Raw genomic sequence first — 26,964 nt, 5'->3', positions numbered from 1 at the left:
TTTCCTCCTCATAAGTATCATCTATTTTTAAAACCCCTTTTTTTTCAATACATCTACCATTTGAGGACAGATTTTTATAGTTTTCTAGCATACCTGTATAAGTTCTTAAAGACTGTCAATCTAAATAACACTTACAGATATTAAATTCCTCATCTCACAGGTATGTGTGGATTTACCTTAGCTGAAATACTAAACTATATGCATAGTCACTCTCAACTTTCTCTATATTCAATGAAGAAAAATGTGCATCCCCCAAGATTTCTTTGGATAACACCAGTCCCAATAAAATTACTTTTTTCTCTTTACTGCCCACACAGGGATTTTAGTCTGGTTGGTCTCTTAGTATACACATCTCCCCTAAGATCTTAAAGCATGAAACATTTAGAGCAAAGTTTACCAGTTTATCTAATATACTGATATATATAAATATGTCTATATCATCAATATCTCTATAGCATATATCTGATATATATGTTTCAAGTTTTGCTTAGCAGCTGTGGTTAGATAAAAATACTGATTAATGAACACTGTGGGCCTGGCACTCTACCATGTCACACAGTGAAAGAGTGGGGTCTTTGTAAGACATGTATAAAACAAACACTAATACAACAGAGCTCTGATTTTCTGGATATCTTCAGAAATATAAGACAGATTTGCATGAATTAGGGAGATTATTACATTACACAACTTGTTGGGTGTTGAAGCTTGAGACAAGAAGGAGGTAAATATCTCACTGACAGATTAAAAGTAACAATTCCATCACTCTTTCCTCCTGTAGGGCACCTCTTGGCCATGCATGTAGGTGTTCTTATTCATCCAGACTTATTGTTTTTAAATTTTTATTTCCTTCTAGATGAGACCAAGAAAGCATTTTGTGACAGTAATAGAAATAGCACCTATGACAACACAACAGCAACAATAATTATCCTGTAATGATTAATAATAATTATGATTATTATATAATTGCAGTAAGTATGCTGAAGTCTGATAATTCAAGGGTTTGCCTCTTTTTCTAATAGATAAGAGACTTTATTAGATTCTATTGCTGTCATTCTTTCATGATTGAATTCAGGTTGACAATATGCTAGGACTTGGCAACTGTCTTGGTTTCTCAGTGACACCATGGAGTTAGGAGAGTTAGTCAGAGAAAGAAGAATGTAGCTACTACTTGCTATCCTTATAGAGAAAATACAATTACAGGAAGTTCAACAGGATTGAAAACTTCCTAAAGATAAGGACAGTGGTAGATAATATTATAGATCACTAAGGAGAGTTATAGAGTTTAAGTTTTCAAATCTTATTTGATAAATATTTGTCAGGAAAGATTTTATTAGAATTAAACTTTCTCTTGAAACAAGATGACCTCCAAAGGCCTATCCATACCGAATTTGCTGCAGATAAGATAATGAGATTTCGCTCTCACTTCTTGTGGATTATTTTTTAAGATTGTACACACTGCAATCTTGTGGAAGAGCTAATCCAAAAGCAGTCAAAAGAAATACAATACTTTGTACCCTCAAATGTACCAATGGGCTTCTAGAAGCAAGTAAACAGTTGTATTTATCATCATATATTTAGAATGGCAATAACTTGAGACACCAAGTCCTGACCTCTGCAGAACCTCATTATTTCATATGCCAAAATCCTGCCATAATAAAAATAATTATCTTATAACTGCTTTATGTATACCACTAATGAAAAAAGGTTACTTTTGTGAAGTAGGTATCACAGCAGCAGGTGGGGCTCCATATAGTGGAATGCAGCACTCAGAAGGGACCTACATGTATTTAAGAACAGGTAATGCAGCCCACACTCAAGCTATATGCATCCACTGAATTCAAATGCACTTAGATGGACAGGGCTAAGATTCAGATGCTTTCTATGATAAGCCATAAGGCTTTAAGCTTCACCAGGGGGGCAAATGATTCCTGTGGTTCTTTACATCAACTGTACTTCTACTGATTTAAAATTGGAACAAAGTTTCTGATCCTGAAGGTCTTTTAAAAAGATGCCAAGAGTGGCTCTAATGGCACACTGCCCTGCGAAGAGGTGCTGTAAACCTCATGAACTTGTAGAAGGTAACTGTCTTGTCACGAAGTTGTCATGGAGGACTGCACAGACAACCTAGAAAATGTAGCTGCATTGCAGAGATTACTGAGTTGCTGAAAGAACAAACAACAGAGTTCTAAGTTCAAAATTCATTACAACATCATTATAAGAAAATGGGCCTCATTAAAAACATTCTCTAAATCTTTTGGGAAGAAATAGGAACTAGCTTGTACATAGCAGGCTGATTTAAAAAACCCAACAACAACAACAAAAAAAACAAACCCAAACCATACAGATTAGTTTAATACATGTAACAAGACCCCATCTGATTTAACTGTCAAAATATGAAACTATTAATGATTTTGTTCCTGTATTCTAAGACCATGGTGTATTACAACTCAACATTGCTGATTTATATATGTTTAATACAGTTGTTTTGAAACACCATAAAAATGAATGCAAGTCATAACCCCAAAAAGCAGTATTACATTCTCAAAACAGAGAATGTAAACTTTCCCCTTTATCAACAAGAAAGCATAAGGCAGCTACTCAGATGCTGAATGTCTGCAGTATGAATAGCTCTCCCTTTCCATTTCATCCCCACAAAATGCATTCTTACTGCCCATTTAGTCCTGGGTGCCAGTTAGGAAGCTGACATAGAGAGCAGCAGCTTAGCCAATTCCATCACTGAACACAGCACTTAGTCACCAGGGTACATTATAGCCAATATAGCCCTGATTTTGTTTTCTTTCTTCACAGCTATGGTGTGATTTTGACAAACCAGTAGCCCTGAAGAACCAGACGTTCAATTCATCTGCATCTTTTACAGACATCTGTTCCTATCCTGAGGTACTTCTGAGGGTACTTTTGAATTTGATGCAGGGATCCACAAAGGTTACATGGTGACCACTACCTGGAATCAAGTATTACGTACTGGTGGTGGAGTCAGGTGCCTCAACAGCACTGAGAAGCTGAACCTTTGTCATTTATCTGTATGCTGATAAAAATAACAGAGGCAGGTTACAGAAAGACATTACAACCAAGTTTCAAACTTTGAACTTCATACAGAACCTTTATGCTAGAAACAAATCCAGCAATGATTCAATGAACCTAATGCAATAAAACACACTATTTAATTCATATGAACCTAATGGAGACTAATACTTGCATAGCAAAACCAGCAGTCATTCTGCTGTAGTTATTTTAAATTTGATTTTGGACGAAAAAAATCCTCTCTATGATCAGCAAGCAGGCAACAAAATCAATGGGTTGGTGTTGCAACTCAAACCAGAATTAGTCTCTTACAGTTGGTTATGTGTAGATAAATGAAGTGTCTTGCTTAGAAAGTCATACAGCAGTGTTATGATACTGTCAGTAACATGTCACAAATTACAGGGATGCAGACTTTCCTACAGAGGAACCATACTAAAGCAAAACTGTTCTCAGAAAAAATGAATGCTCTCTCTCCTAAACCTGTATGATAGGAGTTAATTTAAACTACATTTGGACTGTGGGTGTTGATGTTGCTATTTTAAATCTGCAAAGCACATGGCCATGATTGTCTCTATATCCAATATCAACTGCATGGATTGCATATGAGAGATGAATAATCATTGAGAAAAATGAGACAATGAAGAGATTATAAAATGATATATGAATATAACCTCCAGGCACCACATTTTAAGAGAGTAATTTAACTGAGGTAGACCTGCATTACCATAAAAAAATAAATACATAAATTCCTGTAGCTTTATCCTCTTTTCAAGTACTATTGAAAAAGTTGACTTTTCATGAGCAAACAAATACACGGATCATCTCTTCCCTTCCTCTTTTCACTGTACAGGATGCCCTTTGCCTTCTAATGCAATTAAAATGCCATAAATGCACAGAGGAAAAGTTCTGCTAACACAGATGTGCTATGCAAAATGGATAATTTGTAATTTCAAATTCTATTTTAGCAAAAAACTTATTTTCAAAGTACTTTGTACCCTAAGAATATGTGGATGAGAACTAAATTCCAGAGCAAATTTTTCTGTTTCTGATCATTTTGATTATTTATGCAGATATTTATGGAGTATGTAATCACTGATCACCAAAAGTAACCACTGTTGTTTTCTATTCAGTATTTTGTCTTCACTGGTGTGCTGGCAATGGTGACTTGTGCAGTCTTTCTTCGTCTCAACTCTGTTCTGAAGCTGGCAGTACTTCTTATCATGATTGCAATCTATTCGCTGCTGACTGAGACCATTTATGCTTCCCTTTTTCTGCAATATGACAATTTTAACCACAATGGAGAGTAAGTGTTCATAGTAGCCATTAAGAACTGTGTTTTAATAAGGTAATGGGTCAAGTCTTGACAAAGTATACATTTACTGGATAGCACAATAGTTAAGAATAGAGTGAGGCAATGACTAATCCAAAAAATGTATCATGGGACTCTTTCTTAGGCCTTTTTGTTAGAATGTTCATTTCATGAGGTTGTTTATATATTGAGCAGGGGGTCTTTCTGATGTCTCCCATAGTCTGTCCATGTTGATAAAAACACACATTACAGTGCACATGCATTGTCTGTTTCTATTCTTGAAAACTGCAGAGATACTGATTAAAGCACTCACTTCAGTTTAAGACAACAGGAACAAATGATTTTTTTTAGGAGCAGGGTTTTAACTGTATACATTTCAAAGTATAATGTGTAGCTGTGAAAGATATAAAGAATACAGAGACGACCCCGTTTTGTTAGAGGGCACTTAAATGCTCTTCCTAGACTTCCTCCCCAACAAGAGGAGATGAAGAGGATAGAAGAGCCGCAGTAATCTGCAGTCAGAGGTGCACCAAGTGTTGTAATAACTGAATCTAGAGCAGCAGTGATTTAGCTCATTCAGAAAAACACTTCTTCAGTCTTTGGTACTTAACCAATTTAGATTTGCTGTTGCTTGTGCTTGTAAGTGTATGCCAGATGAAGATCCTCAAAATGACAGAAAAGCATGGGTTTGCAGTCCATCTAGTTCTCACAACGGCCACATCTTCTTTACACATAGTAATGCTCTGCATGCATTTCTTTTGTTGCTAGCTTCCTAGGGCAGCAAGGTACTAAAGATTGGGATACAATTCCTTTTTCTAATGCTAGTTATGTTCCTACAGACTGATGATATGATATATAGCATATTCAGAGCAGAGCCCAGCAAATACGACAAATACAGTAAGCAATATTTTGGCTTACTTAGCCAAAACTTGGTTTAGTTTCTACTAGAAGTAGAAACCACCATCATGGTTGTTAATTTTTATTACTAATCAAGTATGGCAAAGAAAAATTCTCCCTTGTGTGAAAAAACCTAGAGAATTCATAGTGGTTTCTAATCCCTATGTCAATGAAATTCTCCAGTGACTTTTACCATAGAATAGTAAGAAAGAGCCAGAAATATCCATCCTCTAGAGCAGCCAACAGACCAGGACATACAGATCTCAGCTGAGATGCTACGCACTCAGGACAAGGACCCGAACTCCAACTCTGATATTTGGGAGCATGAGGTTCAAGGTTGTTGCCCAGAAACTTATGTGAGGTTTTTTAGCTATTCCAATTAGTTGAATAAAAGGGTTTTCAACTCCCTACAAAACCCACCTAGCTTATACATATGTGGCTATAGCTACATTACCACAACATACAGTAATTCATCAGTTCCTAATTATGAATTTTGAAGCTATTGTCCTTAACCAGTGTACAAAAGGCCCTTCTGGAATCATCGAATCATAGGATCATAGAACCATAGAATAGCTAGGGTTGGAAGGGACCTTAAAGATCATCTAGTTCCAACCCCTAAAGTGAATGAAATCTTTGTAAGGCTGCATTTCACACAACTTCAAAATGGAAAACATTTGAATTCCAAAATATTTGCTGATGACAAGTGTTTCTGCCTGTCTTTTCCTCTACTGATGCATCCCATACTGGTATATTTCCTCACCATAAATTCTTCATTAAGCCCACAAAGTCAGTTCAGTTAGCTTTCTCACAAGAAAGTTTCCTTTTGGTTTAGTTTACACCAAGTTCTTCTCTTTCTCTAATTTCTCTGTCAAAGGAGTCCTTCTCTGACAAAAATAATCTCATCTCTTTTTTTTTCCAAAATTACTATGGAATATGAATTGAGGGTCCAGACATCACTTTATTCTCATACCTCAAGGTAGACAGACAAGTGTCCCAAAGTCTCTTCCAACTTCTTCTTGTTTCCTCCATTATTAGCTTTTTTCACAACTTCAGCCTTTCAGCATCTCTTGAACACTTCCTCATATTTCCTAATCTTCCTTCAACAATACAATTGCCAAATATCATGGATATTTGACTCCAAATTTAGTTATTTGCCCCTTTTGTCTTACAATAAGATTTGCCATAGAAGTTCCCCTACATCTTGATTTCTGTCTTTTCCCCTGGAGGACACACATTTTTGAAACCACCCAATATTACAGAGATGCTCAGTTTCTTTGGCTTTGTCATCTTTCCACACACCTGTAATTTCTCCTCATACTTGAAAGCTCCTTCAGCTTCCCTCTTTATTTTGTCATATGCTGTAAATGGTCCACACACAGCATTTCAGAGATTTCATATAGACAATACCCTGGAGGTATTTAAGGGACGGGTGGATGAGGTGCTGAGGGGCATGGTTTAGTGACTGATAGGAATGGTTGGACTCGATGATCCGGTGGGTCTTTTCCAACCTGGTGATTCTATGATTCTATGATTCTTGGATCATCTTGATTACTTCCCTACTGTCTGCAAGAGCTTCTTCTACTTCCCTTGTCATAGACAGACACTTCTTCTGTGGTGTCTTCTTTGTAGCTCAGTCCTAATTACTGTTTGCCACTTTATTCATTCCCCTTTGATCCACACCTGCTTCCTTAATTCCCCTGTCGTATTCTCCAAGTCTTTCTCACAGTACAGGAATGTTTAACTTTCAGCACTTGCCTTAGTGTTCATCTTTTGTGTCTAGGCCCGTTCCCCGAGCTTGTACTTTCACAATCGGAACTTCCTCTTTCCCAGCTCCAGCCTCAGCCTTTCCCCATCCAAATTCCACCTCCTGTGCTCTGCAGTGACTGTGATATTCATTGTTGCTTACCAATCTCCCCAAAAAAGAGGGTGACTGACACACAGCTTGCATATCACATTTGAAAGAGAAAGACCCTAACCTTCTGTGTTCGTGCTGTAGGCTACAATTTAGTTCCTTAATACACTTGTCTCCAAAGAGTGAGCACTTAAGTTACACTCCTGTTCTCTTGAACTAATTAATTATTGCCAAGTAAAATTTTCAAATACATGGGATTTTTTAAAGAACAACAAAAAAGTACCAGGGTACATTATGAAATGAATTTTCTGAACAATTACAATACTGAAAAATCAATAACTGTATTTTGCTTTGTATTTTTTCCAGCACAGACTTCCTGGGTACAAAGGAGGCATCTTTACTACTGATGGCAATGTTCCTTTTAGCTGTATTTTATCATGGTCAACAGGTAATGCAAACATTTGCTTTAACCATTCCCTATATCATTTGCAATTGCAGGATGTGACGATAATTACTTTCAAAATATCAACTGCCTTTTTATGCACTTGAGCATATGACCTTTAACAATTTAATAAACTACATGTAAAACCTGATTAAAGATAGCCCACATCTGACATTGCCTAACCTTCTTAAAGAACACGTGCAATATTATATTCAGCAACATGCAAGTTATATTGCATTTTCTAATAGAAATTGAAGGAACAAATGGAACTTCATTTATCTTAGGTACATGTACAATTCCAGTGCCATCTGAATGCTTCAATGCATGACAAACAGTAAATAATAAATCTGTGAAATATCTTAGTATAACCATAAAGGAAAAACACCAGATTTGAGGAAATGAGGAAAACTTACAGTTAAGCATCAACACTAACTTCTTTTGGTTATGGACCATTTACAAGAATTCTTTCACATGGACCTAGATCATAACCAGGATTTTGTGGCCTCGGAGGTTTTGGGTTGTTATCCACAAGAAGGAACTAACTGAGAAACTGGATATTTCAAGAATCTATGCATAGTGCACACAGACAGTGAACTACGAAAAAATAAAATTTAAAACAATAAATACACTGGGTAAAACTCACCTAAAGCAAGGTGTTTTTTCCCTTGTTTCTGACTGGCAATCTCTAGGCTGCTTTATGTCAAACACACTGACTTCACAGAGCTTCTGTTCACCTAAAGGCAAAGAGGACCACTGCATTAAAGGAAGTAGCAACCACAATTGCCTTTAGATATTCTTACATGTTCAGCTTAAAGATTTTCTTTTCAAAAGCATTAAGCTGATGAATACCTTGACCCTAATTTGAGTAGGGCAATAAGAGAGGAATGTTGCCGTGATGAATAATACAGTATTATACACTTTACTACAGTACTACAATAACTCTATAAGCTGTGCAGGTACATACAGAGCAGAAGGAAGGCAAGACTGAGTATGCTTGTAGTTCTATTCCTTTTTATCTTATTTTTTGAAGAAATGGAAATAAGTTAGTAGGAAAAGCAAGGAAAGAAACGAGCTTTGTGCTTAGAATTAAATTTGAGAGAAAACAATGTATTTTGCAATATCTTTATCAAGACATAAAGCCCATTTAGGACAAACATTCCACAAATAAGAACTGAATATCCCAGATTTGTGATAGGCCTTATAATATTTCCAATGATCCCTAACACGTGTAAAGATTCATATGTAAGGGCTGGAAACGGTCTACAGTAAGAATAAGTACTAAGAAAGGAAACACTAAGAGAGTTTGGGTAGATTAAATATTAGGAAGTATCCAGGCCATGTTCTTCAGTATGACAATTCTGAGTGTAAATGTTTGTCTTATAAATAAGCCTATTAAATATTCCATGTTAATCCATCCTATTAAATAGTCCATGTTTCATAAAACAGGGTTGCTGCACTCAAACTACCCTTGAACTCTTCCCTGAGTTGTGTTAGAACTTGCATGTTGTGCCAAATGATTCATAGGGCCACTCTACCAGTTTAACAATACCCAACAGCAGTGCCTAGGAGCATTTCCTTGTATTGTTGATTTCCTGTTATAGAGTTAACCTAAAGGTATAAATAGAAAATGAAAATATATATAAAAATTTTGTCCAGAGCAATTAAAAAAAAAAAACCCAAACACTTCAACAGTCTGAATTGATGGTGAGCACAATAAATCGAATAAAGTTGTCCTCCAGCACAGCTTTGCTTCTCACAAACTGCAAAAGTATTCTGAAGTAGAATAGCTTAAAACTTCCCTCATTATAGGTGGAGGTACCAAAAAAAAAAAAAGACTTGGGCAAGATCAAGCTTATGGACCTTTAATTTCTAAACAACTAACAATTTATCCATTGTAATTCAGAGTAATTTCCACTTTTGCAACCAGAATTTTAAGTTAGATTCAAGAAAAAGTTGCATGAGACTGTCTAATAAGACTCAGAGCTTTCTTAAAATCTTACTTGGACTTCAGCCAATAAATCTTGAAGGTTTCTGGTGCTAAACATGATTAAAAATAGTTGTGTTACTGTTACATGCAATTAGGTTATATAGACTAATTCCCTGGATTATTTCAAGGCTAGACTTATTCTGTTGTGAAATGTGTTCATTTACAGCTTTATCTTTTTAATCAGTTAAGTAGACCATTTTCTAAAAACATAAATTAACTCTTAAAACTTTATCAAAATATGAGTAAAACAGAGAGCAAAATCCCTTATAGTTTCTTTTAGAGTATAGATCTGAATGTAGAAGTTGTCTACACCACATGAGTGTTCTGGTGTAGGCAAGTGTAGACCAACTGACTGATTTGTTCCTGTGCTTCTGGGGCTCTTTGGTAGAAAGGAAGACTTGAACTTTGACAGGGAAGGCATGGACAGCTATGTACCTAATAATCTGTGCATGTCGGGGCTTTAGCTTAACTCTATAGAGTCTTGTTGGAAGAAAGGAAGGACTGACATCCCTACACAGCAATTTATCTACAAAATACATGACCCTCTGAAACTCCTCAATATTTGGGGAAAAGGGAAGGAATGAGGAAATGCAAAGAGGACATTGTTCCAATTGAAAAGAGAAAAAGAGAGGAAAAGACATACCTAATTCTGCTATTATGCTTCAGGCCTCTTCATTATCCTTTCTATTCAGGTATTTGTGTAGTAAAGAAAAGATATTGCTCCTTTTGTCTGGAGTTAAACTGATTTTGGCAGTTTGAAGTGTCACTTTGAGATGTAAATCCTCTTCCCTCCTTTTCTAAAAAATACTCTGCTCCTCCAACTCTCATCCTTACCTTGTGCTTTCCTTGTACTCGGCAACTGCCTGCAGAGAGGCTGGGTTGTAGAGCATTTAGAGGACATAAGTAGTGTTAGGCTTTCTGTGTAATATATATTCTCTGATTTTTTCATTCACTATTGGAATTAGGGGTGTTTTGTAGAGCTACATGTCAGGGCAAGGAAACCTGAACATTTCAAGTTTTAGGTTGCAGACAATTATTTTTGTTGGCACTACTATGCCCGGGAACACTCCTTTACACAATCAAAAAAGAAACCCAAAACTCAATCCTACAATTTTATTAGTTTTAAGCAATATCAGGACTTACCAGAGCACCTTCTTAAAATTACTTCAAACCTCACATGTAGCACACTCTTATCTCTGCACTGACAGTGTCATCTCAGTTGTCTACTGATGATGCACGAAAAATATTTTATGCTACAATGTGATTATAAATAATGAGGATGAAAATATCTAAAATGTAAAGATTACCTTCTGCTATTCTAAGCTAGATTTAGAGATGTGAAATTTTCCTGCACAGCAGCATAAAAAATCAGCTGTGAAAAACTGTACTACAGTTTTCTGCAAAGTTCTTATTGTAGTGCTATTAAGTATGTGAAGCAAAAAAAAATCAGAATCCATCAGCACTTCCTGCTCTAAGCCAATTTGTAAAACACCTTTAGAACTTCTTGGAAAATTATAGTCATTGTTACCTTCTCAGTGAGCTGGTAGAGATAAAAGTCAGTTATGATCTGGTATGGGCTCTGTCTTCTAGCACAAAAGAAAGGATGAAGAGAACTGAAAAAGAAGTTGAAAAACATGATTTAAAAATACTTTTACATGACAGGTTGTTTGTTTTGGTGCAGTTCATTTAGGGAATAGTCACAAGATGAAGATCAATATAATACAAACAGAGAAGAGGTTATTCATTTATAAATTTGTCAATAGCATCCATAGGGCAAGTCAATCACTGCTAAGGTACATACAAGCTTTGGAAGTTGATATCAAACCAGGGTCACTTTTAGCTTCTAGGAAGGGAAACTCTCTTGAGTACAGTCAACCCATAAAGGTCCCTTGCAAGCTACTTTTCATTTTCTTTTGAACACTTTGCTATTGGTCACTGCTGGTGATGAAAAATGTGGACATGACGGTCACTAAACAATGCTCAAACCCTTTCTTAGTCACTCCCACACAGACCAGGCTTGCTGTTCATTAATTATAACCCAATGACTTTCTTAATTGCAGCACCTTTTGGCAAACCATTTGGTGTCTCTCCAATTGTAAAATTCATCTATTTGATAGATAATATGCTTTTCTGCTGGGTGTTTGATTTTCTCTAGTTAGAGCATCTCAAACCTAACAAATATATTTTCTCTTTCAGTTTACTGCACACAGATGTATTTCCATCATCCTCAGTAAGGTCATAGATTAACAAATCACCTCCTGTGCAAACTAGAGTATCACCTGCCTTGAGGTCTGATTAAAACACTGTGTCAGTGTAATGCACCCAAAAGCTCTGGCAGCATTGGTCTTGTCCACGTGCTGACACACACGTGCCTCTCAGGCAAACAAAGTGATGGTTCAGCATGTTCCCTGCTTCAGCTAGCAGAGAGTTGCCATTTATATATACACATAAATATGCATTTTATATATATATATAAAATTACATTATACTTAAATATGCATATATTAGCAGTGCTATGTAGGAATCTTCCTTTTGCCCTGTACACACACAGCAATGAGAACAATTTAACTTTGGTTTGTAGCTGAGGCTGTGAGGCACTTTCTCTATGCACATACTAAATTGTGACTGAGACTCTGGATCCACAATGTATCAGGGACAGACTACGAGAGTGGCTATCAAACAGCATGACTTTCACTGTCTTTTAGAAGACTTAAATTGCAAATAAGTGCATGTTCCAACAGCAGAAATACCTCATTTTGATGCCACAGATTTGAAAGTCCTCTTTGGCAGTACGTCAGGTGGTTAAATTTTGTTTGGCTGTAAGAAGGTCGTCTTTGAGAACTAAACTGTCTCAACAAAGTGTTTAGAATGAACCTTGTGCTCATTTCTAAAGCAACTCCTTTCATTTGAAAAGATATGACAAGGGGAACATATTTATTTCATACCAATATCTTCCAATTCTTTTATTTTCTATTTTACTCCATTCTTTAACTAATACAGAGGTGTTTACTAGGAAAATAATTTTGTGACATTTTCTATCCAATGATCATAGCAGTAATATGGAAACATTCTTTTGCTCAAGATAACTCCAAGACTCCATACACAAGGCAAAGAAATAAACCACTTTTCTGGCAGTGGAATTTAATTCTTTCAGAGTCAAAGATCTTCAGCAGCACTTAGGGCAGTTACAGGGCAGGAGCAGCCTACCAGCATGTCTTTTCTTATCTTGTCAGATTTTATTTTTGCCTTTTTTTTCCTTTCTGGAACTACAGCTTGAATACACAGCAAGGTTGGATTTTCTGTGGCGTGTTCAAGCAAAAGAAGAAATCAATGAAATGAAGGAATTAAGGGAGCACAATGAAAACATGCTACGAAATATTTTACCCAGTCATGTTGCCCGTCACTTCTTGGAGAAGGATCGGGATAATGAAGTATGTATTAATTTTATTGCTGATTTTTTTGTCTAATTAGCAAAAGAAAAGCAGATACATTAGGGAATTGATAGAACTTAGTTCTCTATAGAAGTCATAACACAGATACTGCCAATATTTGATATCTGATCCACATTTACAAAAAAAAGAAGTGTTTTAAAGTAAAGGGGTTTGCACTTCTAAGACCACATCTGGAGCAGTATTTCCAGGTTCAGGCTCACCAGCAGGAGACACATGAATCCACTAAAGCAAGTCTAGCAGAGGGCCACCAAGATGATTATAGGACTGGGGTGCAAAGGCCAAGCACACTGGGTTTATTCAACCTTAAGAAGAAAAGTCCAAAAGATGATCTCATTGTATTCAACTACCTAATGGGTTTTTAGAGAGACAACAGACAGAAACTCTTCCCAATGTGTAAGTAGAAGGAGAAGGGATAATGACATCTGTTGTAGAAAGAAAAATCCCAGTTAGATTCTAGGGGAAAAAATATCCCCAGAAAGTGGTCATTGCATCAATGCTCAGAGATGCAGTGAAATCTCCAGTCTTGGAGATATTCAACCCATAACTAAACAGAGCCATGAGGCACTTGACCTTATCATCCCTACTTCAAGCAGGAACTGTGTTAGATGACCTTCAGAGGTTCTTTCCAACCTATGAGTCTATGAAAGTATAGTATTCCTAACTATGGAAGAAATCTCTGCAAAAACCTGCAATAGACCTGAGTATCTCACATCTTCAGACCCAAGAGAATATTTTTTTCCATTTCATATTGCCCCTGAATTGCCTTTTGGGGGCAGTTAACAAAAAAACTACTTCAGAAACAGTTTGTGGTTGTGTTCTAGTACAAAAATAAAAGGTTGATCAGGAATCTTTGGATACTCTTAAGACAGTATTATAATATTATAGACATAGTATTATCTGTGAATAGGCTATTGTGTGATGAAACTGGAATTTTCTTATGCAATACTGGAATTATCTTTTACAGCTGTTGCAAGACTCAGGCCGAAGCACTGACATATCCATTCATTATGCAGCAAAAAAGGAATTGAGGCTACTCTTTTCTGATTCTACATTTTCGAAATAGATGTAGCCAGACAAATTAGACTGCACAATGAGGAATCATTGTGTTCTGAATATGCGATTTCAAATATTACCTAGGGAGGACAACATAGTGAGAAGCTACAAGGAAAAGCACTTTAGAAATCAGCCTCTTGAGGAATTTATATTCTATGGGTACTAAGCAGCCATAAAAAACATAGCTCTGTACATGAGAAAATGTTTGTGTGTGAAAGCAACAAGTTTAAAATTCTTAATTCCAAATGGAGTAGACTACGATACCAACAATGACTGGATTCTGGCTTATCTGCATTACGGATTTTCAGGGAATACATGTCCTCTCTTACACATTCATTCACATACACTCATATGCATAATAATCTTCAAAAGCAAACAGATGCCCCATGGATCACTGCTGATGATTCAATAATTTGCGACTGAATTCAATTCCACCACCCCTTCTTCTTGTAAGGCAATTTCCAGAGTGACTGTACTTGGGGATGATTTATGCATGAGCCGACTAGCTGTAACATCTACCAGATTTCAGTAAAATCAATCCTGCAGTTCATGTCTGCCCATTAAGTTAATTTCTCGGTTCTCAAAAAATGAATTCCCAAATGTGTACCGTAAGCGTTTTTTCATGGATGTATTATTTCTGTCTTGATGCTTCTTACCAAAAATAGAAAAGCTGAGCAGCTGAAGGCTCAGCCAGTCATTTTCCGTCTTCACAGTCTGAGGAAAAATTATGCCTGAGTGTATATATGCTTCTCCCAGCGCATATTGACTAGTCTTCCATAAGCATCAATGAGCTAGTGTGTGTATTACTTTTCTTTATACCTATGAAAGTGAATAAGAGCGACCTTAGAGTATGGCTTACATGACTCTGCAGATATTCTTCAGTGAAAGAAAGTGGAATGGCAAGATGGGAATCAATGATATTTTTTCTCAATCAAAGCTTTGCAGTGTCCTTGAAAACTTGCTGAATTTTCCCACTTTTACTTTACGATGCATTGTAAAAGACTGTAGATAAGTAGCAGCATTAGCAGCATAGCAAAGTTCAGGATGCTTTTCTAGGTAGAAGCAGGATGAAGGAAGAGGAGCCTGACATCTTCAGATTAGGTGTACGGCATCCAGCAGTAAGTCCTTTTATCAAGAGAGCAATACACTAACATTTCCTAAGGCACACTAACAAGAACATTGAGAAGCAACTACTCCATGTCAGAATGTTATGAGAGAAGTCCCAGAACAGAAATTAAAGTATTGACCAATGGGTAAAACTTCTCCCCATACCAGACAACCAAATGGCTCCATAGTGACCTTAGGAGAATGAGCCACAGTTTACCATTAGAGTAAGGAGTCTCTGAAAACCTGTGAATAAACAAACTTGTAAAGAGCTGCAGTGTGAAGTAGAAAGTATCCACCAGAAAATGTGGTAACTGAGAGGAATTGTTACAAAGAGGTCATATTAGCCATTTTAAATGGTCCTATCTGAATCACGCAGAATCACACAGAACAGTCTGAGTTTGAAGGAACCCAAAAGGATCATTGAGTCCAACACCAACCCCTGCATAGGACAACCCAAAAATTTACTCCATTTATCTGAATTTGTTGCCTAAATGGTTTGGTGCCATGACTACTTCCCTGAGGAGCTCTTCCAGAGCTCCACCACTCTCTAAGTGAAGAACCTTTTCCTAATATCCAACCTAAACTTCTCCTGGCACATCTTCCTGTCATTCCCTTGGTTCCTATCATTGGTCACCAAAGAGAAGAGATCAGTGCCAGCTCCTCCTCCTTCCCTTGTGAGGAAGCAGTAAACTGCTATGAGGTCCCCCCTCAATCTCCTCTTCTTCAGGCTGAACAGACCAAGTGACTTCAGCTGCTCCTCATACAACTTCCCCTCTAGAGTCCTCACCAACTTTATGGCTCTCCTCTGGACACTCCCCAGTAGCTTTACATCCTTTTTACACTGTGGTGTCCAAACATGCACACAATACTCGAGGTGGGGCCGCAGCAGTGCAGAGTAGAGCAGGACAATCACCTCCTTCAACCAGCAAGAAATGCCATGCTTGATTCACCCCAGGACGTGGTTGGCCCTCTTGGCTGCCTGGGCACACTGTTGGCTCATGTTCAACTTGTCAACTAGAACTCCCAGATCCCTTTCTGCAGGGCTGCTCTCCAGCCTCTTGCTCCTCAGTCTGTATGTATATCCAGGGTTGCAGTGTCCCATGTACAAAACCTGGCACATACCCTTGTTAAACTTCATGTGATTGGCAATTGCCCAGCTCTCCAATTTGTCTAGATCCCTCTGCAGGGCCTCCTTGTCCTCAAGAGTGTAGTAAAAGTTAGTAAAACTTTGAGTCCTGCAACCAGGTCATTTATGAAGATATTAAAGAGTACTGGTCCTAAGATTGACCCCTGTGGAGCCCAGCTAGTGACTGGTCACTAGCCTGATGTAATGCCATTCACTATGATCTTTTGAGCCTGACCCATCACCCACTGCCTTATCTGTTTATCGACCAATATGCTGAACATTTTGTTAAGGAGGACACTGTGAGAGACAGTATCAAAGGCCTTGCTGAAATCCAGAAAGATTATGTCAACTGTTTTTCTTTGGTCAGCTAGGTGGGTCATAGAAGGAAATTAAGTTTGTCAGGTAGGACTTTCCCTTCATAAGCCCCTGCTGGCTGGGACCAATGACCGTGTTGTCATTCACGTGTTTTTTAGTAGCTCCCAGAATAATCTTCTCCATAAGCTTACCAGTCACTGAAGTGAGACTAACAGGCTTGTAGTTACTGGGGTCAACCCAGCTGCCCTTCTTCTAGATTGGGACAATATCTCATCCCTGTTAATCAAGAAATTTAAAAATATACTTTCAAATGCAAATGTTTATGAAACAGACTGAAACAATAATAATAAATATTAGTTTACTTTTACTTGCCTAATAGCGTTTGATTCTCTGGTACATGTACTTGCAAATGAAAATGAATCCTTCATCTCTTCAAGTGGTTCCACGTATAAATCAAAATGAAAAATTATATTACATTTTTTGCTGATCTAGCCCCCTAACCTCAGAAGCAGAAAGAGCAGGCTTTCAAAGAAAGGGCAAACCCTGCATACAATCCATGATAAAAACATGAGAAGCCTCCTCCTATTGAACTGTCCAACTTTTACTGTATGTGTTAACCTCACATATTAAGTTATAATGCATAGAAAAAATAAGAAACTTATTTTAATCGCAGCCAATTATGTTGTCTTACCTGTATTACTGCTTTAACTTCATTGTTCTTTTAGGAATTATACTCTCAATCCTATGATGCTGTCGGTGTGATGTTTGCTTCTATTCCTGGATTTGCTGACTTCTATTCCCAGACCGAGATGAATAACCAAGGAGTAGAATGTCTGCGCTTGCTGAATGAAATCATTGCTGACTTTGATGAGGTAATAGCAGTTGCTAGAGAAAATCTGATAGAGCTTAAACAATGAGTTCCCAAATACCAAACATGTCATCCTAAATTATCAAATTTAATAACGACTCTGCTTCCAACAATTATCTGAGGTTTTTTACTCCAATTACTATTACAATTGCCTGTTTTACTTTCTGTACGTAGTCTTACTAAACATTGGTTTGAACGACATGGTGAGATAGAGTTTGAAACCAAAAATTACTTGAGTATAAACATACATAAATAAAAACACAGTCTGCTCCAGTATATCTAGAAGTAGAATATGCTTTAATTCTGTAGATGAAAGGACAATCAAGGTATTTACAACAGTTCTGGAAACAGTAGTCTAAATCCAAACAGAAAAAGATATTGTTTTTGAAGACATTGGTTGAATGGACTCAGCAAATGTCAAATGTCAAGTTAAATGTGGACCACACAGCTCGGAATCAAAAGTTGGGTAGATGATGAAAAGAGGTGACATATTAACTGAGGAGACTTGTCTGGAAAAAAGTCAAGAAGGCATACTTAGTCTTTGCATCTGGACCGGGATTCCACCAACAGATTAAGCATACAGAAATTTTTTTCCAGAAAAACTAAAGCATTGGCAGAGCTCAGGCCTTTTCAAGGTTTGGAACACAACTGAGTGAAGAAGGCAAAAGGGTGAGAAAAAGAGATAAAGAAAAAAAAATCTTTTTAATTCCATTCTAAGCAGCAAGTGCCAAAGTCTTCTTGCAGTTTTTGAAGAATTTAATTTTAATTTTCTCTTCTGGTAGAAGTTATACTATCTTCATTTCATAAGTGGAAAACAAAGGCACAAAGGGGTAGCTGACTTTCCTGCATTTTTTTTAAAACAAATATACCTGTGCCCATGCCACAAGCAAGAACCTAAATATGAGCCCATTTCAAGGTCTTTGTTCTGCTTCATGCTGGGCCTCTGCATGGGGAATGTTCATAGAGTGGTAGTTCATAAAAATTGGATCAGGGTTAAAATTCCCAAAGTCTGAGAGAGTCAATGAAATTGAGAGTTTATCCATAAAATTAGTCAGAATCTAAAATTACAAGCAGGAAATAGAAGAATTCACAGGGGATGCATCCTGGGGCAATTTTAGTAGAAAACACTGCTATTCTCCTATGAGGAGAGATCTGTCACCTGCTAAGCACTGCTTTCCCTATAGGTATAAATACCTGCCTCTTATCTCTGAGAACTTGCAAAGCTGTCAGCATGCTTCTTGATTAATAGTTTTGTTTTTCATTCCAGATCTGATTAAAATGATTATGGCTAAAGCTTAATGCAAAGCCTGTTGCTATGAATTAATTTAAGATATTTTGTCATGCACGTTCATATAATCTTCACAACAAAATTCCATTGCTGGCATGGCAATTACTGAAGACAAGGTTTTCATCAAAAGCTCTAACACAATATTACATTCAGGCCCCTAACACCTGCTCGGTAATCAATAAAGGACCTAATTAGGGACTGTATTATGTCCCAGACATGTTTAGTTGAATAATAGATATGTTCTCAGGATGGGTAGTAAATGAAATTATGTGATCCCCTGCTGACTGCTAACCTACTTCCAGTATGGCCGCGCCATTAGTTTACTCTGTCTAAGCAATTTGAAAGGTCATATGCCAGTCAGGACAACTGACATGAGTAATCCTACCCATGGAAAAGGAACCACCTTTGAGACATCCACTTGGGACTGCCAGGTCCCATAGCGCACCACCAGAATACTGTTCTGGTGCAAGTCATTGGGGGTTTTTCATTGAAGCACACGCTATATGACACCAGACATCTGTTTAAATAAATGAATTGAGCTCCTAATCTCAAATCAGATTCAACCCTATGAGTCCCTTTCCTTTCCTTTCCTTAAATAGATAATAGTAGTAGGGATGTTGTGTCCATAGGGCCAGGAAGATGTTTCTGAATGAAAGCAGCAGTAAAAACGCAAATTGACCTGGTTTGGAAAATGTGGTAGGTGCATAGAAAGGAGATCTGCGCATTTTATTTCTTCTTTTTAGAAGAGTTTCCTTGTTACTGCGAAATAGAAGACTTACTAGCTAGATCTGTTATTTTGATTACCAGGTAATGCATCTGTGTTAGACAGTCAAATAAAAAAAGACTGGATAGTGGAAAAGAACCTGCCACCACCATCTGCACAGAGTAGGAGTCCACAAAGGATTTGGGTTGTGAGTGGGACTTTCATAGGAAGCTGGGGCAACCTGCTCAAAAAATCAGTCCTGGGGAGCAGGTGATTGACTCTTCTCAAATCCCTGCCTTTACTCAGAATTTTTATTCTCTCTGAGTACACAAATCTGTTGATTTCCAAATTATCTAGGCTTCCTGGAGACTCAGGCAGATTGGGATCTGTTGGTTTCTGAATTGAAAAAATTTAAAAAGAGAGGTTTTTATTTTTTTTTTTTTTATTTGACATATAGCATCATTATAGAATACAGTTATATATAATTTCCTGGTTTGTAGTCAAGCACAGAGATGGTGACAGGAACAGTTCATATATCAAAACAAACATGAACATTCCAAATCTACGTTCCTAACTACTCATTTTTATATGACTGTAGTCTTAAGACATATACAGGGCTAAAATCCAACCATTAGAGATGCTTCACGAAAAAAATAATATTGAAACATTCCTTCTGAAGATTAGGAGTCCTGAAGGAATTATTTTACAGATTGAAATATTCTTCCTAGCCTTTTTAATCTATCATTTATGTATCTTAGTGATGTTACATTTGGGATTTGTGCTTTAATAAGAGCTTTCTAGTTCATAGGCTCTTTTTTCCCCCATTTTATTTATCCTGCAGTGATTTACATGGTGTTTATGACAACAGTCTTTAATACATTTTGTTGCCACAAATAGAGGTTTTGCTAGAATACAGGATCCTGTTTTCAGACTTCGCTGATTATTTTGCACTAGTGTGTCATGTCCTGAAACATTCCCTTTAATACTACTTTGTACATGTTTCATTGCATGTGTATAGCCCGGGGTCTGAACTCCCCATAACCTTGGCTATAAGTGAATTGCAGCATCAAATTACTAGTTGCTTTTCAGATACCAACCACATTCTAGTGTCAGAAAATGTTTCCTGGACTATCTTAGCAAATTAGTAAGTCTGTTTAAAATGTCATAACAAATAGCAGCTGATGTAGGACTGAGTTGGAATATCTTTCTCCGATATGAAAATGCATCATACTGTCATACTGTGAAGAAAGGAATCGGTAAATAAACCATTATTTGAAGAAGGAAAGCAGCGATGTAACAGACTGGACAAAACAGGGGAAAAGAGAGATTTGGAAACAATAATGAATGAGAAGAAAAAAAGATAATGAGATTACATCTTCTAAATTGCCTTACACACAATAGGTTGTTTCTTTCTTTCTTTTAAAGGGTCACCAAAAGAGATACGTATCATACATTTTAAATTGGTATGTTGTTTGCTGTTGCTTCCAGCAACCATCTGGAAATGAAAATATACGCTGTTTTTAACCAATATTAATTTCTTCTCTTGCCCACACACCTGGGTGCTCTCAGACTGCTCACAAAAGCAGAACTGCAAGAAAAGATCTTTTTCTTTAAGAGAGCAGTTGGGAGAGCTGCTCTTGTAAGAAGGAAATGTAGATAATCGGCTTTTCTGGCAGTTCAAAGAAAAATGAGGAGCAGGTCAAGTCTTTGGACTTTCCTGACTTGGAAGAGAGCCATTAACCATATGGCTTTGTATTCCCTACGTGCAGTGCTGTGCAGCCTCCCATTACAGACAGATGGTGCGATATCTGTACACGAACAAGCAAGGCTTCCAAGACCCTGGCTCTCCGGCTGACGTACTGTCGTTAGTTCAATGGCAGGGGTTATTTCATATTATGCCTTTGGTATGCCTTTCCTTTTGAATGAGATAATCCCTTTCATTTTTAATTGACAGGAAAGTCAAACCCACAACATGGAAAAAGAATCCATGACAGTGTATAAAAAAGGGGAAAATTTTTCATTAAAGTTTTGCCTGACCATAGCAAGAATTTTTTTCATTTAAATCCCAACTAAGTTGAGTTTTTAGAACTGAAAGTCTGAAATTTCTTTTCTCTGTGTATTACCTTTTTTCCTTCCATGACTGCCTGACCATATTGACACCCAAATTTATTGGATGCTGTACTGCTTATCATGAAGTTTCCCAGGGTATTTTGGTTTTAAAATCAGCAATACACATTTTTAGACACTGTGATGAGGTGATACATGCCCAAATCTCACATGAAGCTCTATTTTCATTGATAGAGTTCACAGCCTGATCTCTGTTTAGGTCTCTCAAGTAATGTAAGGCTCTGGCTTCTACTTCATGGAAAGTCTAAGTTAAAATCTGCATGTGGGCTTAGAGTAGGGACCAAACTGCCACTCCCACTCCACACCACCTGAATTGTTCCTGTAGCAGCCCTTAATTTGTAAGCTGAATTCCTCCAAAAGAGATTCAGGAACACTTTTAAGGGGTCAAGTCTACCTGTATTCACACATGCATACACATAGAGATTGTCTTCAATAATTTTCAATTATTATACCTCAGGAAACACAAAACTCATCTGCATTTGAGTTAGGCTGGAATATGGATGTATTATATTACCCATTATGTGATTTACCAAACAGCTTTACAAAGCACAGCAGGATTTATAGAACACAGCAGGATTTAGCTTGAATACACCCTCTGAGTGGATGATGTTGCAAAGAGTCCCAGCTCAGTATGGCCCAGAACACAAGTGGAAGTTCCCACAAGCATAATGATTCATTTTGGTATCTGTAAAAGCATTTTACACTAAGAATTACAAAAGTAACAGTGTTTTTTACATATGTGTTAGTTATTAGGTGAAGAGAGATTTCAAGATATTGAAAAAATTAAGACGATTGGCAGCACATACATGGCTGTGTCAGGATTATCACCTGAAAAACAGGTAAGAGAATAGTGTTCTTTAAGAAGCAAAACGTTTAGTGTGTTTCATCACTGATATTAAAGAATATTAGTATTATCTTTCTGATATTCATAGAACTGTCTTTGCTAAAAGAAAACAGACATTTGGGGCTTCTTGCAGACAACAGTTGTACTACTTGATGAATTGAAATGTCATCTTCTGCCCAGAACAAGAACCATATGGATTCTTTCCTCAAATTTAGATTTATAAGACAGAAAAAAAAAATCTTTCAATTGCACTGATGTGAATCTAGAGGAAGTCTATCTATATCTTTGGACACAAGCTAAAGATATCACTGTAACTCAGACCGGAATCTGGCTGACAGCCTCCAATAATCTGTGAAAAGGGAGGATCTATTAACTGACAGAACGCTTATGCAAATGTAAAGTTGCCTTTAAACATTTTTGTGATTATGTAGCTTTACATCTGCAGACAGCATGATAAACTACACATCAAAAAGAAAGCAGACTCATGAGTTCAATTGAAGAACATCACAAAGCCTGAAGTCTGCACAATGCCCTCATTGCAGAGGTGCAAACCAAGCTGGGAAAAAAATCAGCCATAGAGACTACATTCATAGTCACAGCCCTTAACCTCAGATAAGTTAGCGAGAGATCCATTCATAATTACATCCAAGTACATGCCTGAAAGTGGGGTCGCCAAAGGATTAAGACAAGGCTCCACAACAGAGCTGTTGCTGAAATCTGTCTTGCTCGGCAACCATTGTCTCTCTCCAAGGAAGAGCAGCATAAAAAAAGGTGTGTTGCCCCAGATCACCCACAGACTGGGAATCGGATCAGCCCTTGCTGACTGCAACTACCAGAAAAGCAGAAGCCAGATTAACATGAGCTTAATAATCTAAAAAATTTCCATTGTCTGTTTAGAATGCATTGCAAAACATGTGAAGTATAACTAACTGAGCATCTCCCACCTGCAGAGTAACAAGTGATGCCGATAGCTAAAAATCCACAAAATTAGGCATGCATGAGATTTTTGTTTGCTCCAACTGAAAATGCTTCTGTGCAGAGATGAGCAAAGAAGAACTGAGTTTTAGGGAGGTAGCTGGATATAGCTACACAGCTCCTTACAACTTCTTTTGACTCTTGATTTAGGTAAAAATTCAAAAGGAAAACATCTTTCCTGCATTTTCAAGACACATTAACTCATCCCTTTTCTTGAACTATAAGAGCCTAAAGAAATTTTTATTTATGTTTTAAATATGTCTGTCTTTATACATGCATGTCTATCATCTTGTCAGCATCTAAAATGTGAGGGCTGCTGAAGGAGGTTGGCATGTTGTGAACTGAACAAGGCTGAGGACAAGGACTGAGCACAGTGTGAGCAGAACAAGGTGATGCCAGAAAGATGCTTGTGTTCAGGATTAAACGCTGAGGAAGATGAAAATTGCAGAGGGCTGGACTGCATAACCCAGGGCAGGACCTTGCAATGCTTCATTCCTATGGACTGGAAATTTGTTTGATGAAAGAATTACCTGGTCTCAGAATAGATGAGATGACATCATACCATTATTGGACCAAGACCATGGCTATTTCCTACTTCACTGTCTGCCCTTGAGAGTCTCTGCCCCACTATACGCTCTTTTGATGTTCTGGGAAGACTAAAACCCCCTCCCAGACACCATCTAAATATTCCCTACAGGAATGGGAATCCAGAAGAAGGAAAAGGGAGTGAGTTGAATGCTCTAAGCAGAGGCCATTAATGAGCTTCAGAATAGCCTTTTCTCTCCCACTTAACCTGTCCCAGGTTGCCTGGCTTGCCCTATTGTTCCTGTCACTATTCCATCCTGAGAGCACTGGTGTTTTTCCTGGGTGGCAGTTTCAGCAAAGAAGAATTATGTCTTTCATTTATTTCAGTCTACTTCTTGCTTACATCGGTCATGCCTGGTTCTCACCAATTTTTTTTCCCTTGCACCCAAGCTAGGTCAGTCCCCTCTATACTTTCTTTCTCAACCTTAGTTAGATTTCACATGCCTTATTAATTCCCGTGACTGACAGATTATTGACAGAAAATTACTTTCTTTAGTACTTCATGCTAACCTCGTCTGTATCCAGGTATACGGGTGTTGTAATACAAATGAGAAGCGTCACCATGACAGTTGGATCTTGTATGTTGAGACTGTTCTAACAAATTCTGAATTCAGATGCTTGGCACTTGCTTGGGGTGGATGGGAGCTGGGCAAATTGCAAACCCTTTCTAACACCTTGGTCTGTAACTTACCCCTTAGCAATGTGAAGACAAATGGGGGCATTTGTGTGCTCTGGCTGACTTCTCCATAGCTCTGAATGAAAGCATACAAGAGATCAACAAGCATTCATTTAACAACTTTGAACTCCGTATTGGTAAGCATAGTTCAGACATGAGAATTGAAGTATGATTTTATCTTCAAGGATCCAACTCTTTAAGAACATTCCAGGAGCATTGCAAGGACATGTATAATCTAAAAGACTCCAAATACCATACCCCCCATTTTCAAACTGACTTAATCCCAAGCAAAGTTAGAAATATTCTGTTTGCAGAATATCAGCCCCAATTTGAGGACTGCAGAAGCTTAAAGGTTAAATGAAGTGTGAATACATATTTAAGATACTGTCTTTAGCAAGTATAGCCAAGATCCCATAGGTATAACACAAAAAGTGAACTAGACAGCCTAAGCCTAACCCCAAGCCTGATACTGACTTGCACAGTCGCTAATTAATTTCTCTGTCTTCGATGTTTCTTCAGTAAAGGAGTAATAATAGCTTATCTTAAAGCCTATCTGTAGTACATTGCTTTTGCACAAAAATTTAATTCCATTCCTAACCTGACCTGCTCCAGTGGCAGCAGCTCTAAATTGTTGTGATAGAGAACCCATTATCCTTGGTGGGTTATCCTGGAGGGATAGTAGGATGGGAAATGAAAAAATGGCCTGAATATATGGCACATGGCAGGACCAGATCTGATGGCTTCTCATGCTGACAGGATCACTGGCCAAAACCAAAAATTACCCAGAAATATAACCTTTGAAGACCATCCTGCTGTAAAAAAAGCTGAAATATATTCATCAGTCACAGCATGGAAGGCTGCGGCAGTGCTGTGATCCACACTTCCTAATAGTTTTGAACAGAAAACTCTCAGTTCCCAAGATTTTTCATAGAATGTGTATCCACTCTTAGTAAGTGTGGATCACTTGAAAAATTTTCATAGTGCATGAATGCAAGAGCATTTGGAAATAATTTCTATCACCAGTTTAAAAAAATATTCTTTAAAAAAAATCTAAAAAACTAATAACTGTTTCCCAAAGATGAACCTGTCACTATCACTAAATATTCTTAAAACCTTGCTGCAGAAAAAAATATTCTCTTCTATACTGTTGCTTGTCTTGAATTTATGCAACAATCTTACAAGATACAGTCTTCCAATAACTTCATAGAATACTTTAATATTTTCATTTAATGGAATGTAACAATGTAATTTCTTGATGGTATAGAACTAGCAAGGTTGCCTTCAACAAGCATTGAGCCAGAATGATCCTTCCAGAGACACCTTTCCTACTACACAAGAACCACTTTTCAGGAGCTTTGGCAACAGTGTGCAGAATACAGATGACACTTAAGTGCTGCTGTTCCACTGAGATGGGCATCCTGTAAAATAGTGATAGATATCACTTCTCATATTTTCTGGATTTTTTTTCTTACTTTCTTTGTATATTCATCTTCCCTTAAGCTTAGAGATAAGTGTGTCTGAACAAGGCTTCCTCTGTGTCTTAGGTGCAAATATGGTTTCAGCCATTCATCTCTAACTGCCTACCTCTTCTCATTTTTATTTTATTTTTATCTAACAGGGATTAGCCATGGCTCTGTTGTAGCAGGAGTTATCGGTGCTAAGAAACCCCAGTATGATATCTGGGGCAAAACGGTTAACTTAGCAAGTCGAATGGACAGCACAGGTGTTAGTGACAGAATACAAGTGCCTGAAGAAACGTATCTGATCCTGAAGGACCGGGGATTTGCCTTCGACTACCGAGGAGAGATTTATGTCAAAGGTATCAGTGAACAGGAAGGAAAAATCAAAACATATTTTCTTCTAGGAAGAGTTCAACCAAATCCTTTAATCTTACAACCAAGAAAACTGACGGGACAGTATTCATTAGCAGCTGTTGTATTAGGACTTGTACAGTCTCTTAACAGGCAAAAACAGAAGCAAATCCTTAATGAGAACAATAACTCCGGAATCATAAAAGGACACTATAACCGGAGGACTTTGCTCACTCCCGGTGGATCTGAGGCAGCAGCCCAGGCAGAGGGGGTTGACAAAACTGAATTGCCATAATCAGCATTTTGTTTGTGTTCTTTTTTTTTGTATTTCTTTTATATATAAAAATAAATATACAAATAAAAAAGGTTTAATTTTTTTTAGAATAAGTCTGATTATTTTCTGGTGTGATATTTCAATGAGACTCCAACCCTTACATTTTAGCAAATGGTTGCAGCATCTCTGCCCCGAGTTGTGGTTAACCTGAGTGTCCAGACACAGTAGCTG

The 26,964-nt window shown here is 37.5% G+C and overlaps 1 protein-coding gene across 2 annotated transcripts in view; it reads left to right on the top strand.

Annotated features, from left to right (window-relative positions):
* Positions 1 to 26,754, top strand: part of ADCY8 (adenylate cyclase 8) — a 123,816-nt gene extending 97,062 nt beyond the window's left edge. For both annotated transcript variants that reach the window (XM_069854669.1, XM_069854668.1), the window contains 8 exons: positions 2,809 to 2,898; positions 4,173 to 4,345; positions 7,467 to 7,548; positions 12,802 to 12,960; positions 17,308 to 17,454; positions 22,315 to 22,407; positions 24,671 to 24,785; positions 26,267 to 26,754. In XM_069854669.1, coding sequence (XP_069710770.1) covers positions 2,809 to 2,898; positions 4,173 to 4,345; positions 7,467 to 7,548; positions 12,802 to 12,960; positions 17,308 to 17,454; positions 22,315 to 22,407; positions 24,671 to 24,785; positions 26,267 to 26,754 — 1,347 coding nt within the window. The remainder of the gene's footprint in view (positions 1 to 2,808; positions 2,899 to 4,172; positions 4,346 to 7,466; positions 7,549 to 12,801; positions 12,961 to 17,307; positions 17,455 to 22,314; positions 22,408 to 24,670; positions 24,786 to 26,266) is intronic.
* The last annotated feature ends 210 nt before the right edge of the window (positions 26,755 to 26,964 follow it).

The sequence above is a fragment of the Phaenicophaeus curvirostris genome, chromosome 3 (assembly GCF_032191515.1).
Source record: "Phaenicophaeus curvirostris isolate KB17595 chromosome 3, BPBGC_Pcur_1.0, whole genome shotgun sequence".
NCBI lineage: Eukaryota > Metazoa > Chordata > Aves > Cuculiformes > Cuculidae > Phaenicophaeus > Phaenicophaeus curvirostris.
Note: the sequence above shows the minus strand (reverse complement) of the source record. Positions and strands in the feature narration are given on the sequence as shown.